The sequence below is a fragment of the Cervus canadensis genome, chromosome 21 (assembly GCF_019320065.1).
Source record: "Cervus canadensis isolate Bull #8, Minnesota chromosome 21, ASM1932006v1, whole genome shotgun sequence".
Lineage (NCBI taxonomy): Eukaryota > Metazoa > Chordata > Mammalia > Artiodactyla > Cervidae > Cervus > Cervus canadensis.
Window position 1 is genome coordinate 39672548 of NC_057406.1, and position 26677 is coordinate 39699224.

The 26677-nt window shown below is 39.5% G+C and overlaps 1 protein-coding gene across 2 annotated transcripts; it reads right to left on the bottom strand.

Moving 5' to 3' along the window:
• Positions 1-26677, bottom strand: SINHCAF (SIN3-HDAC complex associated factor). 2 transcript variants are annotated; one of them, XM_043440917.1, is made up of 6 exons: positions 26514-26677; positions 12664-12811; positions 11176-11275; positions 9377-9503; positions 3889-4039; positions 1-182 (listed from the first exon to the last, which is right to left on the bottom strand). In XM_043440917.1, exons 2-6 carry the CDS (start codon positions 12789-12791, stop codon positions 23-25), a joined length of 666 nt encoding a protein of 221 aa, XP_043296852.1. In that variant the 5' UTR covers positions 12792-12811; positions 26514-26677; the 3' UTR covers positions 1-22. The 2 variants fall into 2 exon arrangements, with proteins under 2 accessions (XP_043296852.1, XP_043296851.1); XM_043440916.1 differs by lacking the exon at positions 26514-26677 and adding an exon at positions 25043-25690.

Here is a 26677-nt window from a genome sequence, read left to right on the forward strand (position 1 = left end):
TCCCCTTCTACATAAAGCTTAGTCACCACTCCTGAGTGGAGATGGGCAGAGGCTCTGGCCCCTGCTCCTCCGGCTTCTCAGCAGCTGCTTTCTTATTGCTGCAGCAAGGCTTGAATAGATGTGTGTCGATGAGGACTTCCCCAAAACGGCCTTTATAGATAATGCCACAGCATATTTTCTGTCTAAAAGAAAAAATGGAGAGAGAACAAAATGTATCAATAAGGCAGAAAAAGAATACAAAAAAATGAACGATCCACCAACCATTATATTAGTTTAATGGTGGCTCAGACGGTTAAGAACCTGCCTGCACTGTGGGACACTTGGGTTCAATCCATGAGTCGGGAAGATCCTCTGGAGAAGGAACTGGCAACCCACTCCAGTATTCTTGCCTGGAGAATCCCATGGACAGAGGAGCCTGGCAGGCTACAGTCCACGGGGGTAGCAAAGAGTTGGACACGCATGAGTGACTAACATAAACACATACACACCAATCATTATAACTAGTAGAACATGATCAAAGAAAGGTTCTACTTCCACCATCTCATCACATTTCTAACGAATTGAGTGACCTCAATTTGCCAGGTAATGGGAATTACCCAAGCCCCTTAAATCCCACACTAAGTGAGTGAAGGTCACTCAGTCATGTCTGACTCTTTGTGATCCCATGGACTATACAGTCCATGGAATTCTCCAGGCCAGAATACTGGAGTGGGAAGCCTTTCCCTTCTCCAGGGGATCTTCCCAACCCAGGGATCGAACCCAGGTCTCCCACATTGCAGGCAGATTCTCTACCAGCTGACCTACAAGGGAAGCCCAAATCCCACACTGAATCTTATTAAGTATCAAGGGGGAGAAGGCATTCCTCAGTTTCAGAGGCTGCTCCTAAAGTTATTAACTGTTTCCTCCAAAAGTCACCACATCTTAAAGAAAAACAGCCACCATGAACAGGCTGACACAGCTGGAGGTTTTATTTTAATATTGATCAGACAAAAAATATATATACATATTATCAAATACACATTAAGGCATACAAAAATGACAACACAGCAAATCACCCATGGATCACACACCCTAAAGGAAAAAAAACGATTATTTCCTATGAAATCCCCCTGTATGCCCTTCTCAACCCCACTCCATTCAATCTCATTCTCGCCTTAAAATTTTAGGTTTATCACTCCCCTTTTTCTTTGTATACATGTTTGCATCTCTAAACATATTGCTAGTTATCTCATATATGTAATACAAAAAATAAAAATATATACAGAAATGCACATATATGGAATCATACTGTATGCTGCAATTTTTTTCCTCAACAATAACTGAAGTTCATATATACTATGCTGTTAGAGCTTTTTTTCATTTTAACTTATGTATGGTATTCCACCATGTGAATATACCAGTTTGCACACTCTCCTTTTTAAAACCTTTTATTTTGCATTAGGGTACAGCCAATTAACAGTGTTGTGATAGTTTTAGGTGAATGGTGAAAGGGCCATTCACTCTTCTTCTGATGGGACGATTTTTGCTATTACAAACACACTGTGCATATCAGTGCACATGTCTGAAAGTTTCTTCTAGGTAATGTTGCTGAAATATAGGAATAGGAACATGTTCAATTTTACCTGAAAATACAAAGTATTTATCAGTGTGGTTCCCTTCTATCCCTATTTTGCTAAAGGTTTTATTTTAAACCTTGAAGCAAAGTTCAAATTTATCAAATATCTTCAATACACCACTAATACAATAGGCATTTTCCTCTCTCCTTTAGGAACTGTCACTTTATGTTAGTTGGCTTTCTAATGCTTGAAACAATCTCACATCCCTAGAATAAATCTAATATGCTTATGATAAACTGTTTATAACATATCAAAGTTATGTTAGCCTCAAAGAATGCTTGCAGCCTAGGCCTTGCTTGATCCATAGTCTGGAAAAGCCAGTGCAAGATCAGATTCATTTGTTTCTGGAACATTCAGTAGGACTTGTCTACCTCAGCCTTGGGTTTTTTGTGGAAGACTTCTGACCACTGAATCCATTTTCTTTATTATGCAACTCTTCAAGTTTTCTACTATTTCTTGGCAGTTTTGGTAAACTGTCTTCTTCTACTAATGTATCCACTTCACCTGTATGTTCAAATTTATTGGCATAAAGTTGTTTATAATATCCTTTGTCTTCTAAACTTCTGTTTTTCTAGAGTTGAATATCACTTTCTTATCCAAGAAATAAGAAGGTACCATCTTTTTCTTGATCTGCTTTATCTCTAGTAACTTCTTTGGTCATCTTTTTCAAGAACCAACTCTTGGCTTTACTGATACTATTCATTCATATTGCATTTCTACTCCATATATTCCTACTTCTATCTCTAGGATTTTCTTGCTTTTATTTTTCTTTATATTGAGCTTCATTAATCTATAAACTGGATATATATAACTTCATTTATTTTAAACCTTCGTGTTAAAAGTAAGTATTAAAAGCAACTCTTCTTCTATTTACCTCTTTAATTTCATACCACACGTTTTGATTTGTGGTATTTTCCAGTTATTTTTTAGTTATAAGGATGTTCTAACTTACACTTTCTTCTTGGCCCAAGGTTTCTCGATTTTCAAATATATAGAAGTTTTCATCATTTTATCTTGTTAGGTATAGTTTTAAATTCGTGGTCTTTCACTTCTTCTCTGGAGGTTTTACATTGTTATTTTTATTCTTTTAGTGGTTATACAGTTCATTAACCAAGCTTTAAAGTTATTCAATATATTTATTCTCAACAATACAAAGATATTAGGACATTTTAACTCCCATTACTTCTACTACTTTGATTTACATGCTATTGTTGTCATGTAAGGGCTTCCCAGGTGGCGCTAGGGGTAAAGAACCCGCCTGCCAATGAGGGATACCTAAGAGACATGAGTTCGACCCCTGGGTCAGGAAGATCCCCTGGAGAAGGACACGGCAACCCACTCCAGTATTCTTGCCTGGGAGAATTATCTCTGGGGCCACTGCAGGTGTTAAATCTATGGTTTTTTGGCATCCTTTGTTCATGCTAAGAACTCAGCTTGTGTATTTGTTGTTCCTCTGAAAATAAAGCCTTTATTTTCTCACTAACTGTTTCGCCTCCCATGTTCCATAGTTTATGGGTGAATTTTCCTTACCCATAGGATAACTGCTTATTACCTTGCTTTTAACTTGTTATAGTCTTCCCAAATCTATGAGCTACAAAATCCTTAACCACTTTCTCTTTCAATATTCTCTTTCCTGGTCTATTATCTCTTTTTTGACTTTGGGGTTTCTCATTCACATGGCATTTGTCCTCTGGTGATTCCTTACTAGGGGCTTCCCAGGCTGCTAAGGGATAAAGAATCTGCCTGCCAATGCAAGGGCCGCAGGAGTCACAAGTTTGATACCTGGGTCGAGAAGATCCTCTAGAGGAGGAAATGACAACCCACTCCAATATTCTTGCCAGGGTAATCCCGTGGACAGAGGAGCCTGGCAGGCTAGTCCATGGGGGTCACAAAGAGTCAGACACGACTGAGTGACTGAGCATGCATATATATTTCTTATTAACTTGTCCACTTGTTAATGCCATTTTTAAAGACATAAAAAAATATATATACTTCTAGTCTTTTTACTTTTTTACAGTGGGATAGTTGAATACCTAAGTATACTCCATTATAGCAAATTTAGACTCCTTAACATGGTTTTTATTTTAAGTTAATTTTAATAGGAAAAACACACAAAATCCAAACTCTCAGCTCCATTCTTGCCTAATCCACCTCCAACCACACATGCTACCAGCTGTTTGCCAAATGCCATATAATTGCTAAGGAAGTGGGAAACAGTTGCCTATAATTAAGAAGGTTTGCTGGTTAGAGAGATATTTTCTGTTGCTTTTACCTTTTCCAGTATGTGAGATCTAAAAAGGAAAACACTGGCGTTCTGTTGGAGCCAGAAGCCATCTCTGTATCTGAGCCATCATCTGACTGGTTACTGTAACAGGGAGACTGAGCTGGAGAGGCACTTGAGGTTGTACTGTGAGCATCAGAATCTGAAGTAAAGAGAAAACAAAAATGATCATTTCATTATATGCCATCGCAACTAAGCCTCAGCATGAAACAGTGAAGGAGATAGTTGAAAACGGAAAAAAATTATTTTCTATTCTACTGTATTTGTACTAAAGTGTATCTAAAAGAAAATGAGCTTCTGATAAGACCAAAAGTAGACATACTTTTCCCTCTTCTGCTAATAAGTACAACTAAAAACATATAAGGATATAACATATAAAACAAAACTAAAGACTCCAAAAGTTGGCAGCAGCTAGAGGGCTTAAGACTTAAAGGAAGGATGTGGAGGTGAGCACTCTAGCTTTTATGGGGTTTATTTTTGCCTTATAAATCCCAGTCTTGAAGGTGAAGAAGCCAGCAATTCAGAAAAGCCAGTGGGTACACAGTGAGACACACACGCGCTCTCACACACACCCCCCAACAAAAGTCTGCTCTCTCTCCTCAGAGGACCAAGAAAGGGGCAGTCTAACAAGACAGGAAATCTTTACAACACAATAACCACTTTACTGCAGCCAAACAGAAAAAACAGGTCCCTACCCACACCCACCCTAGCAAAGGCCAACTGGAAAGCCTAGATTTCCATCCTATCAAGAGTGTTATGAGGCCTCCCCAACACCTTCACCAGGGTGATGGCAGTGGAAGCGGACTAGAGTGTCTGGGCTTTCACGATGGCCCACCAAGAACCCAAGGGCCCCACCACGTGGGAGCCTGAATTCCCATCCCACCCCCACCCAGCTGCAGTCAGGAGCCACTCCCACTTCAGATACCTATAGAGGTTGGGTGGGGAACCTGACTTTTAACACCAGCCGGCAGGGACAGGGCTGTGTGTACCCCTCTCCCATTTCCCCCTCTGACCAAAAAAAAAAAAAAAAAAAAAAAGCCAGTTAAAACAGAAGGTTTAAATAAAACTCAGAGTCTTATCACACAATTTTTGAATGTCTAAGTTTCAATTTAAAAAAAAAAAAAAAAAAAAACATCATATCCAGAACCAGGGAGATCTCAAATTGAATGAAAAGTCAAGTATATATTAATGCCAAGATGACAGAGATGCTAGAATTACCTGACAGATTTTAAAGCAGCCATGACAAAAATGCTTCAGTGAGCCTTTATAAACAAGCTTAAAATAAATGGAAACATAAGCTCAATAAGCAGGTCTCAGTTAAAAAAAAAAAAAGCTATAGAGAACCAAGAAACTAAAATCCAAACTGCAAAAAATACAATAAATGACAGGACAGTGGACAGGCTCAACAGCAAAATGGAGGGGACAGAGGAAACAATAAGTGAATTGGAAGAAAGAAAAATAGAAATCACCCAACCTGTACAGCACTAAAGAAAATAAATGAAGAGCCGTAAGAGACCAGCGGAACTACATCCATGAGACTGCAGTCCTGAAGGAAGAGGACAAAGCAGGCGCAGGCGAACAAGTACTCAAATATAATGGCTGAAAATGTGCCAAACTTGGCAAGAGACAAACCTACAGATTTAAGCTGAGCAAACGTCACACAGGATATACCCAAAGAAACCAATGCCAAAGTGAAAGTGTTAGTCACTCAGCCATGTCTCTTTGCAACCCCATGGACTGTAGCCCACCAGGCTCCTCTGTCCATGGGATTCTCCAGGCAAGAATACTGGAGTGGGTAGCCATTCCCTTCTCCAGGGATCTTCCCAAACCAGGCATGGGTCTCCTGCATTGCAGGCAGGTTCTTTACCATCTTTGCCAGAAAACACACTATAATTAAACTCCCAAAAACTGAAGAAAAAGAGAAAAATCTTGAAAGCATCAAAAGAAAAACAAAACCTTACCTATAAACCAAAAACAATAGATTCTAACTTAGTAAGGAATAAAGGCAGTTAATCAGATACAAGCTACACATGATTTAGTATTTTTGCCCTCAGAAGATATCACATACATTTACAAACCAGAATATAAATCTTTTGGTTAATAGTCACTGAGCTATAAAGCCATCCTACTGCTTTTCTCAGCATCAGAAACATCAGTCAGGGGCTGAGTCTACTACATATCTCACCTTTATCTAAAGACTCCCCCTCCCAGGACAGGTGGATAGAACAATCCTCCAATTTAGAGAACCAATCAAATATTCATGAAGTATCCACTAGACAACAAACCCTGTGTCACACCCTCCATGGGGAGAAATAAGACTCAAGAAAGCTTTTTTGAACAGCACTCACAAGTGTTTTCTATTAACAAAATTTTACATAACATAGCATAATATTAAGTATCTAAAACAAAGAAAGCACCATTAGTGTTTTTAATACATTCATTTACTTCCAATCTATGAATAGCTTAACTCCATGGGAAAAAACAACCAAACAAAATCCTTAAGAACAGCAGGCTTCACATAAAAAAGAACAAAATAATACCATTTGCAACAACATGGATACAACTAGAGATTATCATACTAAGTGAAATAAGTCAGACAGAGAAAGACAAATACCGTATGATAACACTTATACATGGAATCTAAAATATGACACAAACGAACCTATGAAACAGAAACAAAATCATGGACATAGAGAAGAGACTTGTGGTTGCCAAGGCGGGGACGTTGGGGTGGCATGAAGTGGAAAGGTGAGCTTGGCAGATGGAAGCTTTTACATATAGAATGGATAAACAACAGGGTCCTACTGTACAGCACAGAGAAATATACTTAATATCCTATGATAAACCATAATGGTAAAAGAATTTTTTTTTAATTAAAAAAAAAAAAGAGTAGCAGGCTTTAAAGGAGTAAGGCTATGGGAATACTTAAAAGACTTCCCTAATAATTAACAGCAATAGCAGTGCTATGCTTCTGAAGAAAATGCACTATCCTAGTAACTGCTTCATTATCTATGAACCATTTGAAACTGCAGTTATATTTATCCATTTCTAACTATATAAGAACTTTTTAAAATTTTAAACATTAGGCAGGATTTGGAAATCCCATCCCCGACACGGGATAGACGGGGATGATGAGCAAAGTGATGGAAACAGAATACACCATGCACATTAAGGGAACTGACCCTTTCCCTAAAGGAGACATCCAAAGACTTGCTAGGGATTCTCAATTTTATTCTACAGCAACCAGAATCATGGCAGATTTTAGGGAAAATGACAAAAAAAAAAAAAAGGCTAACATTTCTAGAGGAATTTTTTTTTGTTTGTTTTACAAAAGCCCTTTTTACTTGCTTATCCTTACTTCTCTTGATTAGGAAACTGTGGTTTAATGTTAAGCAACACCAGGGTCACATATTTGTTCAAGAACTCAAATCTAGATCTTCAAGCCTTAGATCCAATGCCTTTCCAGTATATCACAAAGGAAAGAATATCCCAAGGCGAGGAATACATGTCAGGTACACGTAAGATGCACAGAAGTAAATACATAACTAGAGGCAGAGAAACCACTTAGTGGGTGATGTATAAAAATTCAAATATCTCAAAACTGTTACATTGAACACAGCTGCTAGCAATTCACAATGCACCTAGGAAATCTTGTTTCACTGAGTCTCCAAACCCATTAATTTTCAATCTCCAATCCCTCCACAACATAGCTTTATCACAAAAATCTAAAATTACACTGGACATATTCCCTTAGGTAAGGCAAAAGTTAGGTGTCACCTTCCCTATAATTAAAGGAAGATGCTAAGAATATACATACAAACTTTCAATTTCTCTACTCCTGAAATGATAAGAAAATTACTGTTTTCTAAACGTTCACTAAAACATTTACTGAGAATAAAGGGTAGTAGAGTCAGTTTTTATTTGCCCCTTGGTGGTAGTTGGTTAAGAAAAAAACATCTATGATTAAAATATACACGTATTTGATGTTATATAAATATTTTACTACCAATGTATTATAAAAGTTTAGCCAAAGATTAAATATATATTAATTAAATATATAATTAATTAAATATATATCAATTAAATATATAATTAATTAAATATATATCAAAATAACTATGTACTAGTAACACCAACAACTTACTAGTAACACCAACTTAGAGCATGGAGTCAGTAGCAGATCTGGAAAGACTTTGGGGTCCTGGGGCATAAGCTAGCTATGCTATCCAAAAGAGCAGGATGATTGTGTAGAAAGGGCACAGGGTTTTGATATTAGACAAACCCCAGGTCAAGTTCATCTCTACCACTTATTAAATGACCCCAGATCAAGGTGAAATCACTACCTTGTACTTCCTATCCTAATCTCTAAAACTGAAATCACTGGGATAATTGTAAAGTGCTTGGTATATATACCAAAATGCTCAAGATATGATAGTTCTCCTTCCTTCCTTTCCTTCTGTCTGATCAGTAAATTTAACTGTCTTTCTCCATTACTCTAAAACAAACATTGATTAATAATATTTTGTCTAACAAGGGCCTACAGATCTTTTTTTTAGCCACAGCTCATGCCCCATGCAGTGGCACCCTAACCATTAGACCGCTAGGGAAGTCCCCACATCTTTTTTAATCCAGAAAACTCCAATATAGGTCCACCTACAATTCTGAAATGGTTCTTAAAACAAACGTTTATTTCTAACCCATTTGGCCACAAAATCTGGTCTGATCTGGATCATAATCAGGTGGGCAAACATGACTAGTTTATTTACAGTTAGTTTATCCCACCGATATAAATATGTCTCCATTTCTCCTGCAGAAACACTATTGTGCTTGTCTCAATAGCGCTGCCTCAAACCCCCTGGGGGTAATAATATTATATACAGTGGATTTCCTTTTCAAAAGTTAAATTCCTAAATACAGAAGTACTACAACAGGTCCCCTGCCCCCAATGACTTCCCATAAAATTAGACGAACTTATTAGTAATTTATCATTTCTTTCCCATCCTCTGACCCAACACATTAAGCCCCTTTAAACCTAAAAATCTTGAGGCTGCAATATGTGAGTTATGATTTCCAAAATTACTCTCCAGAAAACCTGGGTTTTAGTCTCGGGTTGCCCACTAATTATTTACATGCCTTTCTGCATATCTTCAGGCCTCAATCTCCTTAAGGATAAAAATCAAGTAAACACACTTGAAACATTAATCTTCCAGAAAAGATGTCAATAAAGAGATGAGAATGGTCCAAGTGTTCTAAGTACAGTTTGAAGAAGTGGCTAATGAAAGTACTTTTAAGACATCAAAATCAAAGATAAAGTTCCAAGATTTCCTAGAAATAAAATATCTCTACCAAGTCAACATTGCCTCCCACTCTTTTTTTAAAAAGCAACAAGAGAAAAAATGGTCTACATATGCCATGTGCCACCCGCAGACAAAAACAAAACATCCATTCTTAAATCCTCATGTCTCAATAACCAACTTACTGTGGCGTTTAAATTCCTTCTGCAGTTTACTGATCTGGTTACTTTTTATCCTGTTTCCAGATAGAGTTTTCACTTTCTTTGGTTTCAGTGTAGTCTTTAGACTGGGTCCTGCCCTTGCATCTACCACCTGGAAGAAAATACTGAATATTTAATACCATTTTAAAAATGACACCTCTGTATTCCCTTAGTTCAGATGAGTACTTATTTGAAGGAGCCAAATTTGAGAACCATAGTTTTCTACTCAGGTTTAAGAGCTCATGTGCACTTTGAATCATCACATGGTATTAAAAACAGTTTATCTACGTTTTTTTTTACTTTGAAGTAGTAACAGCAGGAGTTGCTGGACAAAAAATTTATATAGATTTTATATATGGTGAAAATGAGCCAAGTAGGTTAAGAAAAACCAGACCTTACAACAATTAACATTCCTACTGGGTGATGTCTGCAGTTTACAAAACGTTTTCGTATACTTTTGATTCTAACTTCACCACAAAGCAGTAAGCAGTAATTTGTTATTCCAATTTTAGGGTAAAGAAAACCAAGAGATATTAAACTGTATTTTGCCTTATTTCACTAAACTAGTAAATAGGCCAAGGTAGGTAGGGAAGGTGCCCAGACTCAAATCAGGGTTTTCAGGCCTATGCTTTATGCTCTTTTACTACACACTCTTAAGCCTGAGGTCAGCCACGTGTGGGCAATGGCATGTTCTCCCACAGCCTGGTAAGGCCACTGGCCTAGCCCCATATGGTCTCATTTCTCATGTCTTCATTCACATTTACTATTTACAGATTTCTATCCTTATGTAATGGACAGAGGAGCCTGGTGGGTTACAGTCCACCGGGTCGCAAAGAGTCAGACACAACTGAAGCGACTTAGCATGCATGCATCCTGATGTAAAAAGGTTGACATCACCTTCAAAATCACAATTTGGATCTTCCCCACATAAGCTATTAATTAAAGAAAAACTCACAATGTTATGAGTTAACAGACACACAGAAACCTATTATAATAATGTAACATTGTCACCAAAGAACAGCATAAGGCTAGCCTAAGAAAAAATGTAAAGAATAAATGCCTGCCTGCTTAAAAACAAGTCTCTTGTATAAATGTCATAAATCTTCTGAAAGCTAGCATATAGAAAAATAAATAACACTTAACAGTGTTGTTCTGGTTACTGAAAATATTTTCTAAAGAATTCTAGTGACATTATAAAGTGAAATGCAAATCTCAATTTAACATAAAGAATAAAAACAGCTTCTATTTAACTGAGTGATTACTAATTATTCTTTTTATATATCATCTCATTCAGTTCTTACAACAGTTCTGTGACATGGCTATTATCCTTTTTTGCACTTAATAAATAAATGTCACTTGTTCACAAGTAGTAAGTGGTAAAAAACGAGGGTTTAAATCCAGTTCTGAATGTAAACCCATGTGCTCATTAGTACCAGCCTGAGTTAGGAAATCTGTTATCCTAAGAGATGAAAAAAAGGATTCATGTCTAATTAACTGGAGGAATCTCTGGGTTGAACCTAAAAATATGTTAAATGTACACTGTGAATCTCCAAAATGGGTATATTCAATACAACCTCAGGGGAAACGCCATACCAAGCTATTAACATTTTGCTCCCAAACATGCCAAAATGTTAAATGATTATATCTAAGCAGCAACAAGTATTTTTATTTTTTTTCAGACTTTTCTACCCCAGAAACATATTATTTCCTAAATTAGGGGGAAAACCAGTGTTACTTTAAATATAACAGAGGTACAACTGAGAAAGAGAAAAAGATAAACTCACATGATTCCAGTTTTTTTTTGATCCTGCTGGCAATTTCTTCCATCTTTTCACAAGCAGGACACAGGCATTACAGATATCTCCTGAACGAGTCTCATGTAACCTGATAAGAAAAAGATCAAACCTTTACTTGTCTCCTTTTACATTTCTTTTAGAAAAAACACTATTTATAGTTTATAGATGTTATTTCCAGTTGTCTGGGGTGATCCAGTTCTACTGTTTCTGTAGAATATTTCAGAAGTCTAATTAACTCCTATGTGCTGCAATTTGGTCATTTTAAAATAAAGAATGTTTTTTTAATTAAACAATGGTAAAATTTAAGACCTAGAGAAGAGCCTGGTCACCATGGTTTTAAACAATGATGTCAAATTAATCTTTCTTGAAACGTATAGATACATAAGCAATAAAACACTACCCTTTTAAGTAAAAATAATGTGCCATGATATTCTAGTTTCACAACAAACAAAACCAGAGAGGCACTGTAATATTATTTTAATGAATGTATCTGCATAAGGGGAAATAAATGTATAGTTTCCAAGTTATTTTTTAATTGTCTCTCTGAGGAATTTTTCATTTACTACACATATTCCTATATTACAAATAAATACAGAAAAATACTAATAGCATTTATTATATATACAATTGGAAATAAAGACATTAAGAGAAAAATGTGACTTCAAATGGCAACGTTGGTTGCTGGAGACTCTAACACTCTTCAAAATAAATACAGTCTAGGATTAACAATAACTAATCAACAGAATGCTTTGACAAGAAAATGTAGGGGTGAAATTAATTCCTAACATCAAAAATGGCTCAACATTAAGTATCTTGTTTCATCAAAGTATTTTTTGGAAAGTAAATTCCATTTTATTAAGCAGAGGCTTACTGTCAAAAGATAAATAAAGAACAAAATTATAAAATAAAACTAATGTACCCTGACAGGTTTCAGGGCAGAATATTAAACCCTGTTAGTATCCTCAGCAGATCGCGTTAAAATTTATTTGTATAACTTAGAAAAACAATACAAAGTACAGAAAACTAGTAAAGGACAATTACTCTAAGAGAGAATAAGGGTTATTTTTTTAATCTATACATCTTGAAATTAACAATGAAAGGTTCTATTATAACTTTTTAAAAATATATTTTTAATTGGTGGATAATTGCTTTACAATGTTGTTTTGGTTCCTACTGTACAACATGAATCAGCTATCGGTATACAAGTATCTCCTCCCTTCTGAGCCTCCCTCTCAACTCCCCCATGATTAAGGGCTTCACAATAAACTTGGTAGTTCCTCATAATCTAGGGGGGAAAAAAAAGGTATGCTCTCAGTATCGTTTGGATTTAAGAGCAAGTGCCTTGAAACAACCTAGATTAGAATATGAGTGATTTTAATTATTACTGCACTGTTCCAATCCCTTTGCTTAGAAATATCTCCTTAGACTGTGATCTTTTTCACTCTAAAAAACGGTACAAACATCACATGATCTTACCCAAAACAGCTCTGGAAATCCTTTTCATAGCGTTTACTGTCAGTGAACCGAGAACTGGAGGATTTAGCTCTGCAAATGCAGCAGCCCTCTATACTTCGGTACATCTTTGGCTTGTGAAAACCAAACATCTTTTCTTCTGGGCAATAGCCTGTAAAGCCAAGGGAATTGACACAGCTTTGTTGAGGGCTATAACAAGAAACCATTAAAAGCAAGCTCTCTGCTCCACCCCGCCCCCTGCAACATGGTATTACACGACCAAGCCAGACATCAGGGCTCTGGTGAAGACCTCCTGGATCCACCTCAATTCTTGGCACACGAGCATGCCAAGTGTCTAAAACAAACAGAATAGTTTACATATATAACAAGGCTTCTCCTACCTCCTTCTACTCTCCTGGCAAAAACTCACTCTAAAACTGCGGGAAGCAGGCATTTTCTAAAATTCAAGATTCTAAGTCGAGGAGGACAGGGAAGCCTAGCGCGCTGCAGTCCATGGGGTTGCAAAGAGTCAAATGCAACTGAGTGACTGTCTGACAACAAAGTAGAGAACACAACACATTCTCTCCACTATCCTATGAAACGCCGGAATCACACCTAGGGGAGGACACATCCTAAAATTAAAGGTACGTCTTTTTACTCTGCATGTTTGCATTACTGTGATTCCCCTCTTGGAAAGTTCTGAGCATTTACCACAGGACTACAATTTGATACTAAGCACAGAAGTAGCTCAATATGCATCAACCCACACTACTTCGCCCTGTGGGAAATCAGAGGGGATTTCTCTGTGATAAACGGGGAGTTCTAAGCAGGCAAGTTATCCTTGAATTGAAACTACGGAAAGGAGGATGTAAAATATACAAAAAACCAGGGTTATAGTTTAAGAATGCTAATTTCATAAATCATTAAGACAGATTAAGAGTGAGCTCATGTTGCCTGACCAGTGGTCTGCCCCTCAGTCGTTACAGAGGTTTTTGAAGTTCTTCAATGAGGTGCTGTGCCTGAGAGCTGTAATAGTGGGAGGCAGATGTTCAAAAATGTAGAGTGGGATAAACTGTGATTTCCATGATCAAAAAAACCCTCAACATCCATCAAGGAAGGAAGGAAGAACTCTAGGGCTGGTTGCAACAAAAAGGCAGCTGGTAGTAAACACATACCTTATAAATAATTTAGAATATCCAAACCAAGGACCAACTTCACCAAACATCTGGACTAAGAGGTGATGTAAATGTAATGAACAGAAACTAAACCCCAAAGGACAAATCCACAGCAGGGCGTGTGCATGTGTGTGTGCGCGCGCACACGTGCACACACAAACATCACATAAAGCGTAAGAGAAAATTATTAGTATTAACTAGATTTGTACCCACAGTTTCAGGAGTTATAACCACGTTTTAAAAGGAATGCCATCCTTTTAAAAGTTCTTTTAGAAATACACTCAAATATATGAGTAAAACAAAAGCCTTGGTGTTTGTCTTTGAATGACCTCTTCCCTAACCTCATTCCACTACAATTCTGGTTAGCCATACCAGAGTAAGTATTTATGAAAGTGATTCAGAAAAATAACCAAATAGACTCTGTGTGTGCGTGTGTGTTTGAGATGAAGGGATTCTGAAATACAAAGGATTTAAAATTTGCTTTTAAGAAAATAATTTATCAGCAAATAATTAGCCAAACACTTAAGTTTTCCTTTTAAACAGGGACTAGTGTTCTTTGATGTTTTTGAGAGGCAAGTAAAAGAAAGATGTGATGGATCAGAAGGCCACTGATGCATTTCACTAATTAAGTCTAAACTAAAAGTTAGTTTAAGAATTGTTAAAACAAAGAAGAACATAATATTTCTAGTTGATTTAATTGTTTTCATTAAGTGAGACTTTTTGAAAGGAAAAAAAATGAGGAAGGTGCTCGGTATATAATAGGAAAAGGCATAGACCTGTGAAATGAGGTAGATTTTTTTTTCAGTCTAACAAAACTTCACATGATAAATGAAAAGAAAATTGCCTCCTGAAGAAAATGGCCATGCACTGCTTTGGAAAAAACTATGTCAAACTACACAGGTTTATACAAACTTTAAAAGTACTGAGAAAGTAGAAGCTACTGCTTTAATTTGTATATTAAATGTAACAATATTTTGAGGCAAAAATGTAACACAACTCTTTCTAGTCCTTACACCAACCTGTGGCCTCTCCAAATTCCCCTAATACCTTCCATTATCACCAAGGTCAAAAGTCCACAGTTCCTCTTGCAGCGGGCCAGCTTCATCAATAACTCTAGGAAAATTCAACCTCCCTTCTCCCTTCTCAGCAAGGACAGAGGAAGTACAGCAAGAAAGGTCAGTTCGTTCCATTAATACACAGGCCAAATCCCATTACAGGACAGACTATTTCTACCCTCACAATCCCCTTCCTTCCACAAATAATAAACATACTATCAAAACTATAAAAATTCAGGTCATCTCCAAGATATGAACTAAATACTACCTTCACTGAGGCTGGATTTGCCCAAGAAGTCATAATTTGTGCCAGTTATCATGCTGGCAAGCTGCTAAGGAATATTAAAGCTATAGCTAAATATTACTTTCCTTTCCATCATCAGCGATTGTGAATCAATTTTTGTTGGTGGTAGGAATCACCACAAAACTGACCCAATAAATAGTAAGTGAACCAATCCACTCTTCAGCCTGAGAAATGTTCTTCTTACACATCAGAGAAAATCTAATAGCCTGATGTCTTCTGACTGATATCTTTTATGTAGCTCTGCAACCTTGTTTTTCCTAACAAAATTCTTCTGCCTAAACAGCTGACTGGGGAGTCTAAATTCTAGGGTTCACCCTCTTTCAGTGCTAAGTGCAGTAAGGAGGCAGGCACCCGTCCTGATGCAACACACAAGTAGCACATGAGCCTTTTAATGGATGACTACTTAATAAACCTATTAAACCTTTTCTGAGCTTATTCCTGCACTTGAGAGGCACCTGGGAATCTGCAGTAAAGACACAGGGGTTTCATTCTGGGCTTTGTTTACAAGCAACCCACTTAAGCAGTGATTGGTGTTTAACCATTTTGAGCTTTGGGGAGGCCAGAGATTAACTGAAAGTATTTTCTCAAAACCTACAGACCCACTAATGTTTTACAAAATTAAAAACCTTATCTAATCTCTGGGAAAAAACTAAGACACAAAATGGCTCTGAAACCAAGTTACTTTATATATTTGAGCAGGTGGTGAGTGAGCATGGCACAATTTGATTTTAAACTTGGGATTTCTGTTATCTCAACAAACTAAGTGGTCTTTAGAATACTTCTTCCCTATAAAAACACTGAATCACTGTTGTTTTATATACCTGAAATTAAAATAATAAAAATAAGTAACATAATGAAACAATCAACTTCAGTTTTTAAAAAAAGAGTATTTCTTTCCTAAGCTCACATTTGTGCAGTATTAAATGATCCCTCCAGAACAACCTATTTGTTCAAATTATTAGTGATTTTTGCATGTATTCTTACAGATGTCACATCACTCAGCAGTGTTTTAATAGAAGGAAGCCAATGCCATCTGCTTCCTAACTGATGAATAGTTATAGATGAGAGGAGACTCCATATAATATCACCCTTAAGCATGTATTTGCAGAAGCAGAAGAAAATTTACCTTTGAAATAAAGGTAAAAAGAAAAAAAGCTTAAAATGCTGATTTAAAAACTCATTTGCCTGCTAAAAATAGACAGCAGCAATGGTTGCAAAACTCTAAATATACTAAAAGCTACTGAATTGTATACTTTGAGAGTGAATTTTATGATACATAAATTATTACAATAAGCTTGTTTCTAAAAATAAAAAGATTGGGTTTGGAATTCTCTTGACTTTATTCATCTTTGTAACCTCAGCACCTAGAATATTATCAACCATGTAATATGTACTCAAATGTGTGGATTAAACTTTCTTAAAAAACTCATTTGTACAGTACTTCATGTTAGATAAAGCACTTTCACTGACATTTCTTTACCTACTGTCAGCCAAAAAGCCACAATTTTTTAAAAATATTATAACAGTTAAAGACAAACCAACCATGCTGAAATTACTGTTCTGTCCAATTTAATTCAATCTTAAAGATTAAAGCTAATAGCTTAGTCAGCAAAAGCCATAAGAGAAAGAACTGTAATTACATGAACAAATAGCATACAGAGACAGCAATGCGAATTTTTAAAATGCAACAATCAATTCTGAACATTTGTTTTGATTGGTTTATTGGGGTTTCATCTATTTTAAAACTGTAAATTTCATAAAAATTCAATGATCAGCTTAATGAAAGGATGGGGAATGCATCCTTAGTGTTGAAGCAAGGAAAGCGTGAAGTAACCACTATTTACCAAGACGCAAAGGAGCCAATTCTAATCTCATTTAATGAGATTATGAAGCCAAAGAGCGGATGATGTCTTAGTACACTTAATACAGCACACATAATGTAAGTTTACTGAGCAAAATATAATATGATGGGGCAGTAATCTTCACAATCAATAGTAAAAGGCTGTTTAAGTTTTCTGATAGTTCCAAGCTTAAAGATGATCTCTTATAATTTTTAGTAATACCAAATACTTGATTTGGTATCAACTATGGAACAGTATGATTTGGTATCAACTAAGAAACAGTATGAAGAATCATGAAAAATGCAAATTTTCGAGCTTTTAGTACCCTTTTTAACATGCAATGAGGAGACAGTGAGGTGAAGATATTAACTCTGCAGAGTATTTTCTTATCTTTCAAATCTTATAAGGGTGTGATTTTAATTAACACTTAGGAAAATGGAGAAGGTTCTTATTATGATGTATGCAAGTAACATCTATTAGGTTCACCTTAGTTGGTAAGCTTTGAAGGACACCAATAGTTCCTCCAATGTAATAACTTTCTCAATTCCATTTTCTAGACTCCTGGGCAGTTGTTTTTCTCATATTCAAAAATACCTTTCAGGGGCTTCCCTGGTGGTCCAGTGTTCGCCTGCCAATGCAGAGGACATGGGTTCCATCCCTCGTCCAGGAAGATTCCACATGCCCTGTGCCCAACTGCTGAGGCCGCATGCCCTACCTAGAGTCCATGCTCCACAACGAGAGAGGCCACTGCGATGAGAAGCCCGCACACCATAACTAGAGAGCAGCCCCAGCTTGCTGCAACTAGAGAAGGTTCCAGTACAGCAAGGAAGACTCAAAACATCCAAGAAACAAAATAAACAAATGTTTAAAAAAATCTTTTTTCAAAACGCAAAATGCACTGGATAGACTAGGTGGAAGAAAACAGAAGTAAATATGCCAAAGATGATGATAAATCAGCTTTTATAGTTAACTTCGTAACTTGTCCATACCATCTTGAGAAGTGAAATTCTGATGCACAAATCAGGGGTGCAATCTCTCAAATTAAAATGTTTCTAAATTGTTCTTCGTTTTCAAGAGACCAAACCCTACAGCTTCTAATCATTTTTTCTAAAAAAACCAAATGACCTAGACTTCTTTTTTAAAAAAGCACACGTAAGATAGTGTGCGTGCATGCATGCTCAGGCATTGTGTCCGACTCTTTGTGACCCCTTGGACTGCCAGTCTTCTCTGTCCATGGAATTTTCTGGGAAAAAATTACTAGAATGAGTTGCCATTTCCTCCTCCAGGGAATCTGCCTGACCCAGGGATCGACCCCACATCTCCTGTATCTCCTGCACTGTCAGGCAGATTCTTTACCACTGCGCCACAATGTAAATGTCCATGGATTCTCAGACTGGTTAAAGTATGGTGTCTTCATATTACAGGATACCCTTTCAGCCCTTAAAAGGCAGTAGGTCTACAACATGTGCAGGGAGGGAACTTTTTTCCCAAGATTATCTTGTTATATAGTATGTTTTCAATGAGATCTTGAATACACAAACTGGCTTTTTAAAACAGACTTTTAAGAACCAATAACTAGCAATTGTCTCTGAGGGGTGCTAAGAATGAGGGAGGTTTACTTTCACTTTACTCCCTTCTATACTGTTTTTTTTTTTTAATCAAGAACACCACACCCCAAAACTTCAGTCATCATCACATATCTTGACTTGACTTAAAGAGGAATCTGAAAAAGCCCAAAGAACTTAAATAAACTTCCTCAAAGACATATAGATGAAGAGATACCCATTAGGAAATATACTCCACAAGACAGCATACAGAATAGTAAAATCAGAACAGACAGAACAGAATGGGAAGGAAACTGCAGAAACGAGACAAGCAAAAGATGTGTAAAGTTTGAAGGAAGCAGCAGTGAATAAAGACGAAAGGAACCCAGCAACCAGAGACAAGTCTGAAGTGAAGGAGAGGCATTTTTTAGAGCTGCACTTTAAACGGCATGATTATGGGAAAGGAAGAGAAATAAATGCGAAAAAGCACTTATGATCCAAAGTGAAGTGCCATCTCGAGTGCCTGAAACTGGTAATGCCACCTTCAACACCATTTTAGTCAACGGTATGCTATCTTTAATCACATGTAAGTACAGGATCCAGTAAACACTAACAGTGTAACTGTAGCAACACTCTTCACAAAGGGTCAAATAGGATTGTTTTGTGTTCTCCCACTGCTAGGCCACTTGGTTGCAGTATTCCCCTACAAAAAGATACATTTCAGTAGTGCTTAAGGAAAACCATGGGGCAATCAAACACTACTATTTCCTTTTACCTGCTTCTAGTAGGTACCTACCCACATCCCAATACCAACGTTTCTGAATTTATTAATTCACTTTTTAAAGTGAAATTTAAAAATTTAAACTTGCCTGGAGAAAAACTGAAAGACGTGGTGGACGCCCACTTGTCTGCCAATAGCTTCTCCAAACATGTACCCAGGCTGAGAAATTATATGATAAAATATTTACCCAGTGCTGCCTATGGAATCCACGCTCAGTAGAAGACCCTAGAACTCCTCTGACAGGCAAGGGGTCAAACCCAGAAATTAAGTCTTCAGCTGACATAGCACAGGTTAAAAATAAAAATCACAAATCCAGGTCTCTGCATTTTAGACAATGTAAAAAGAAATACTAGGTCTTCCCATTTTGATACTGTAAAAACAAAACAAGACAAACCTGGGTATTCCAACACTAGATTAAAAGCAATTCCAGTGAATGAGAAAGTTAAAGGTTTCGGGGATAGTACTTATTTGCTTTTAAAGGATGATTATTAGTTAAGAAATATGACTATTTTGAGTGTGATGAAGTCAAGGTGGAGTCTATATTTCTGCTTTTGTCTTTACAAGTAAATAGGAAGTCACCTCAAATTTTATTTGTCCTCTGTAATATTAGGGTAAAATCTTACTTCTATTTTCCAGGGATGCTGTGGAGCAAGAATATGAAAACATCAGTGTATATATACCATTTATTTCCTTGAATTTATGACTTGCACATTATAGAAATATAAACTCTTATCTGTCCCAAGACACACCCAACTAATTAAAATGAGGGTAGAATCCTGATTTCAGAAGGTTTTAAGAACAAGTTTGTGGGGAAGGAGGAACTTAAAATTTCCAGAGATTTTAAGTTTATGAAACAACCATATTCCTTTCCATGAAGGTTGTTCTCCATTTTCAAACTTGACAGAAATGTCAAGAAAGCACATACCTGGTCTAACCCAAATCTCAGGAAAGTTCCTAAAGTTCTCTGAAGCACCAATAAATACAAGGACTGGCAGTCCTAACCTTTAAATGCCCTCCTGATTATATAGTCTTCTCTTTCAAACACATTCTTTTTGTGTTCATCTAACCTGACTTTAATCCACATAATCACATAAAAAATCTGAAAGTCAACCAGGTGCTCCTTTCTCATCTTCTGCAAGATCTCTACCATCTCCATGATGAAGTCCTTAGAGAATCTGTTTCTTCTTTCACTTCTCTGGTTCATATTCCTTCCATTCCCATTGCCTGTTCCTCATTACGTGTCTGAACTTCTGTCAGAGCCTCATAACTGACTTATAAGGCTGCACCCTTCAAATAAGTGGTATTGTCCTAAAGTTCAAATATTAATATTCCTTCCAAGGTACCAACACCTGGATATCAGGATAATATCCAAACTCCTTGGCAAGAAAATTCAAAGCTTTTCAGGATCTAGTCCTGTCTACCAGCTACTCCCAACACAGAATTCTGATATTCCAGGAGTGTCAAATCAACCTTAATAACTAACCACATCAATACTTAAGTCTTCTATTTCTGTCCAAATGGTTTCTCCTTCATCCTCTTAACCTAAGAAATTATTTGAGAATTACATCTTTTTACAAAACGAACACACTGGATTTCATGTACTTGTTTAAGGTACTGTTCCCTGTGTGCTTAGTCACTCAGTGGTGTCTGATTCTGCAACCCCTTGGACTGTAGCCCACCAGGATCCTCTGTCCATGGAGATTCTCCAGGCAAGAAAACTGGAGTGGGTTGCCATGCCTTCCTCCAGAGGACTGCTCCCTCTACTCAACTGTTACAGGACAGAAACTATTAATAAGTCTTATATTACAACCAGGTGCTGACTGTACATCATATACAGAACTGGGTGGAACTTGCTAAGAAGTGTGGGGTAGACAAAATGGACTTGAACAGTGTTTTTAAGGGCATGAAACAGGAATGGTGTACACAACAAATTTTTTAAAAAATGTCATTTTTAATATTTAGTTTCTAGACTTTTGCACCCCCCAAAAAAGTGAGCTGTAAAGATTTCCAAGAAATGTAAACCAAATGAATGACTTTAATCAGAAAAGACTAATAGCAGACTAGTCAATATTTTCATAATAATTGGTAGAAAAAATATTTCTTGCTGATTTCAAGCAGGCATGTGTAGAGGAAGGGAGGATTAGGAGAACAATGTGTGTAGAAATGAATCTCAAAACGAGAGCTATTTAAACTCAGCATACATTAACATCAAACAAATTAAAATAACATTAAGCCAAATCAAACTTATAGTAGGTGCAAACAACTAAATATGAAGCTAGAAAAAATTATTTTAGTTAAATTGAAATTTTGTACTTGAATATGTAATAGCAAATGTGTCTGTGACTTCTATATTTCTAGTACAAAAAGAAAACTCTCCCTTGAAAATAAAACTCCCTTCTTTTGGATTAGCTGCATTTCCATAATACAGAAAACCACTCAAGTGCAGATTCAATTAAAGAGAAACTGAAAAAGAGAAACTGGAGAACCAAAAGATAACAAAATATTTTCAATTTATAACAGGACACTCTTGTGGACAAATCAGAAAGAAAATGGTATTTTCTAGATTTCTACCGGACTTTTTGATGTTACCTGGTGAATCAGAATTAGATTGGCAACCAGGAGTTTAAGGCAGTGTCTTCCCAGAAACAGTTTCTGAAGGTGGGGGATGGGGCCAAAAACAATTATTCTTTCCACTTCTCATTTACTAAATTATGCATTCCAGCAAGGAAACTGATCCAAACCTGTTTTGTCTCCTGCAAAATGTCTACTTTTCAAAGTTGTGAGGACAACAGGTTGTATTACCAAGCACATGATTTACTTAATTTACATCCCTGAGAACCAGGTATGATTGTTCCTATTTTGCAGATAACAAAATCTGACTACAAAGTAACTTGCTTAAGATGATCAAGTCTTTGGAAACCAAGCATTTCAACCCCATAGACTTCTGAACACTAACCTAGTGCCTCAACAAATATACTCCCCTCCTTCTTAGCCAATTATATGCCTAGCACTGCTTAGGGGAAAAAAAGAAAATGTAATACTTTTAAAGCAACCTACTATGTGCCTAGCACATAGTAAATTAATTTGTCCTTGCAACAGCTTATGACCTTGGTCTACATTTCAAATTAGCTTAAGTTTTTCCCAGTGAAAAACTTCTTTTACATGGAAAATCATTCTCAAAGTGCTTTTGTGACATAAATCTGCCTGACTGTGAGCTTATGAGCCAGGTTTTCCCAGGGTCTGACTGCCAACTCTGGAGAAAAAACTGATCATTCAGGTTCCAGATATACAGAATAGTACTGTGCAATAGCAGCCGTAAGACCCACCCAAGATTCTAGGATATACTATGTATAGAACTTTTTATCTCCAATCTCTTGCAAAAGTAATGCAAAAAGGGAAGGCAGCAGAGACCTTGTCTGTGTCCTTCCCACTCTCAACTCATTTACCTTGATAAACCAAATCTCTGCTGCACATATCATCTGATATTCAAAACAAAAGCCTTAAACTCTAGATACATTTGAAATCTCTCAGAATACTGAAATCTAGCTGTAACTTGGCTACAAAATACTAATTAAGAAAACAAAGAATCTCAGTGTATTGGCAAAGCTCCTCATATGCGTTTTATTAATAAATACCTGACCCAGAGAAATAACTCCCCGAAGGAAAGCTGTAAGGTTATTAAATCTGAAGTTTCTCATTCTCTTGACAAGATCTTTCTATTTATTTCAGAAATGTACTAATATTGGCAGCCTAGGTATTTGTCATTTGGTCAACCAAAACTTGGGGGAAAATAGTATATTGAATAGCAAAACAATAAAGCACAAAACTGGTTTCAGTTTGTATGGATATTCTGGTATGTGTGGGCGCGGCCCTCAAAGGATATTTTTATTTTTCCGTAAAGGCCACTTTTAGATTCTAACCCTTAAACATGATCAAAATACAGGAGAAACAAGGAAAGAAACAACAGACACGGTGCTGCTTATCGGATGTCTAGACTGCAAGCAAACCCCAAATACCAAAGAAGCATCCATGTGTCAAACCAGCATAATTTCTGAGCTATGCCTGGGGCCACATACCAAAAAAAAAAAAAGTTAGCTTGAAAAGAAAATCTAAGAGGGGTAACCAGCAGGTCAATCCCAGTTCACAGAACTAGGAAGAGCTAGCAGGGACAGCTAGCCATTACCTTGTGTCATCCCCCCCGAGTAGCCCCCCCCCCCCAGCCCCCACAGAAAATCTCCTAGAAAGGCCTAACTCCTACGTGCTAGCTTCTTCAAGGTCGTCCAAAGATAATGCAGGAACTGAGCTGAGCATACCTTTAGGCCAAAAGATTCCCCCTTGCCCAAACCATTACGTAAATACTTTAAATGCCATAGCCCACCAGAAACAAAGTCCCAGAAGTTTATTTAGATTGAGCAACTAGTAAACGCGTTCGGTTTTGTAACAAATTATGAAAACGCTCTTCAAGAGTGACAAACTCCAGTTAAAAAAACAGGTGCTTTAAGTACTTTTAATGACAAGGTCAAATTCTTTTTTTTTTTTTTAATTAGAAGAAAGGCGCGGTGGGTGGGGGGGGGGGGGACTTTTCTTAAGCTTCCTTAGGATAATGTGAGTGAGGAGTGCGGGGGTAGGGGAAGGACGGATGGGGAGAAACTGTCTAGCACTGGGTTCATGTTTGGCTAAACAGTAATTCTTGGTCTTCCGGGTGCCTGGAGTAATCGAAGATTAGAGCGAGAAAATAAAAACAAAGAAATCTAGTAGGGGTCAGAGTTAGCAGAACAAAGTCTGCACCGCCCGACCACCCCAAGTAGCACCTCCCCAACCAAAACAGCCCTGGCCACAGCCGGCCCCCTCCCACGCGTAAACACACAAAGACCAGAGCTGCACGCACGGTTCGCCCACAGTCCTCACTTCCCTTTGTAGGACAACGGGAGCCCCGAAGTTCCCTGCGGTTGCTTTTTGGGTGTCGTCGGGGCTGGGTCCCCTGAACGTGCGGGCCGCGGCTCGGCTGGGGGGAAGGGGTGCTCGCCGGTTTCCCCGAAAGCAGTAAAATGCCTCCCCGTCCCGCCCCAGTCCTCCGCGGTGGCCCCAGGCTGCTGCCCCCCCCACCCCCGGGCACGCGGCGACGGCCGAGAGAGAGACACCCAGGCAGCAAACAGAACCGCTCCCCAGCGGACCCGTGGGTAAATACAGCAGCTGGGGTCGGGAGGAAAGTTCCAGTGGAGAGCTGCCCGCAGGGGAGGGGGTGGCGGCGCGAGGGAAGCGCTTCCCTCTCCGCCGCCTCCCTCACCTGCGCCGGAACAACGGGCCCCGCGCCCGCCCACCCGGTCGGCCCGGCGCCTCCCGCAGGCCGCGCCTCCCGCACGCCGTGCTGCCGGGGCTTGTTCCTCCTCATGGCTTTGCCCTGACGTAATTCAAACATGGCAACAGTTCGACTTCAAAGGCGGATCCACAGACCTCCCAGACGCAGGCTCCGGCCCCGGAGAGCGGGCCGAGCCCTCGCGGCCGCTCTCTCCCGGGCCCTCGGCCGTCGCGGCACCCGGCGCCCTGGCTCCAGCGCCAAGCCCCGACTGCTGCCCCTCGGTCGCCCACCGCGAGGAAGCACGCCGCCTCCCCACCGCGCTCCGGCACCGCACCGCGCACAAGTAGCGTCGCCAAAGTTTCCCCGCGAGGGGCCGAGGGACAAAAGCCCCTCCCGAAACTCGCCCGAACTTAGGAGGGCCCGGCCTGCCAGGCGGCCGCCTCCAGCGCCGACCGGGCCCGCACCGGCACATGCAGCTCTTTGTTTTCTGTCCAGCCGGGCGCTGCCTACGTGCAGCATCAGGGGCGTGGGATTGTTTCCCAGGGGGAGACACTTGACGATCGCCCAGGGGAAGGGTCCGGACCCTGCGCCCCGGGAGTCCGGAGCCGGTCCCGCCGTCCTCCCCAAGCAGTAGGCCCATTTAATCAAAGTTTTGCAATGTCCTTGATGAGAAACGCCCGGATCCCCCGCCCCGCACCGGCCGAGAGTTGGCGACTTTCACTCTGCTTTTTAAACTGGCAAGACGCCATCATCAGCAAGTCACATTGTCCTGCCGGCCGGCCGGCCCGACAGCGTCCGCATCTCCCCGCTGACCGCGAGCCGGACGCTCAGTCGGACCCCGGACCAAACCCGGGTCGCAGCCCTAGCACGTGGTCTGTCACGCTCCGCACAAAAAGCAGTGCCCTCCAGAGTTCCCGCACTCCTCTGGCGCAGACAACGCCGCTGCCTCCATCCCGGAGTCAACTCGGCTACGACTGGCCATCTTAAGCCGCGCACCGTCGCCCTAGAGAGCTTCGCGGCGCCCACTTTATACGCTACAGGTGAATAAATTTGCGAACCAAACTTAAGGCTCCACCGACACCCCGGACGCCCGCGCTGTCTGGGCGCGGCCGGGGAAGAGGCGTTTGCGAGCCGGGGCCGCTTCCGAGCGGCCGCGTGTTGCTCATTGTCGCATCCGCATCCCTCCGGAGTTGGGCGGACAACGCCACCCGCGTGCACTATGGCCACGCCGGCACCGACCCGAAAGGCCGATTTAAACCCCCTCAGCCTTCCAGCTCGCAAGTAAGCGGCAACTTAGTTTCCGAGCAAGGGGCGTTCATTGTCCACCCTCATGACAACACGCGCGAGGGGCCGCAAGAAACTAAACCACGAGGGCCAACAACGGCGCCCGGCCACTCCCGGGCGCGCGCCCACGCGGGTGCACAGACCCGGGGCCCCTCTGCAATCGCCAGCAAGTCCTTTTCTCTGGGGCCTTTAAGCCACCGGGCTCCCTTTCGCCAGCGAACACTGCGGCTGCGAAAAGTCATTGTCACCTTCAACGTGGATCCCTCAACTCCGGCGACTCCTCACCCCTTTCCAGGCTCCGTTCACTTCCCCCACCCCAAGACTTTCGCTTTTCCTCAAATACCCTCCCCAATCAAAAAGGGCACACTAAAACATGCAGATACAAAAGAATCTGGGGTCTGAAGATCACGAAAACAGGCTCCTCGAAATGCCATCTCCAAGACAAAACTTCCTGTGTGTATAAATGGGTGCGTGTGTCTGTGGAAGGACTGGGGGAGGTAGTGAGGTGAGGTGAAAAGAGAAAAGAAACCACTCTGAAATCAAAGCCTCGTGAGACAGTTTTGCACCACAGTAGTGGTTCGAGTTACTCACCTTCCAAAAGCAGCCGTTTCACGCGCAATAACGATCCCGAGGGGCGCAGTGCACGCTAAGTCAACCCCCCCTTCAATCGCTCCCTCCTCCTCAACAGCCTTGTCTAGAAAGATTGTCTCCTGCAGTTCTGCAGTTGCTACCGCTGGCGGGGAAGGTGTAGATTC

Bases quoted from the DNA above. Each gene is read 5' to 3' on its own strand.
- SINHCAF (XM_043440916.1), bottom strand. From the start codon at position 25,157: ATGCTGCACGTAGGCAGCGCCCGGCTGGACAGAAAACAAAGAGCTGCA. The intron at 11,276-12,663 runs GTAAGATCATGT...TTTTCTTATCAG, and splicing joins GATTTCCAGAGCTGTTTTGG to GTTACATGAGACTCGTTCAG. The intron at 9,504-11,175 runs GTGAGTTTATCT...ATTTTCTTCCAG, and splicing joins CAAAAAAAAACTGGAATCAT to GTGGTAGATGCAAGGGCAGG.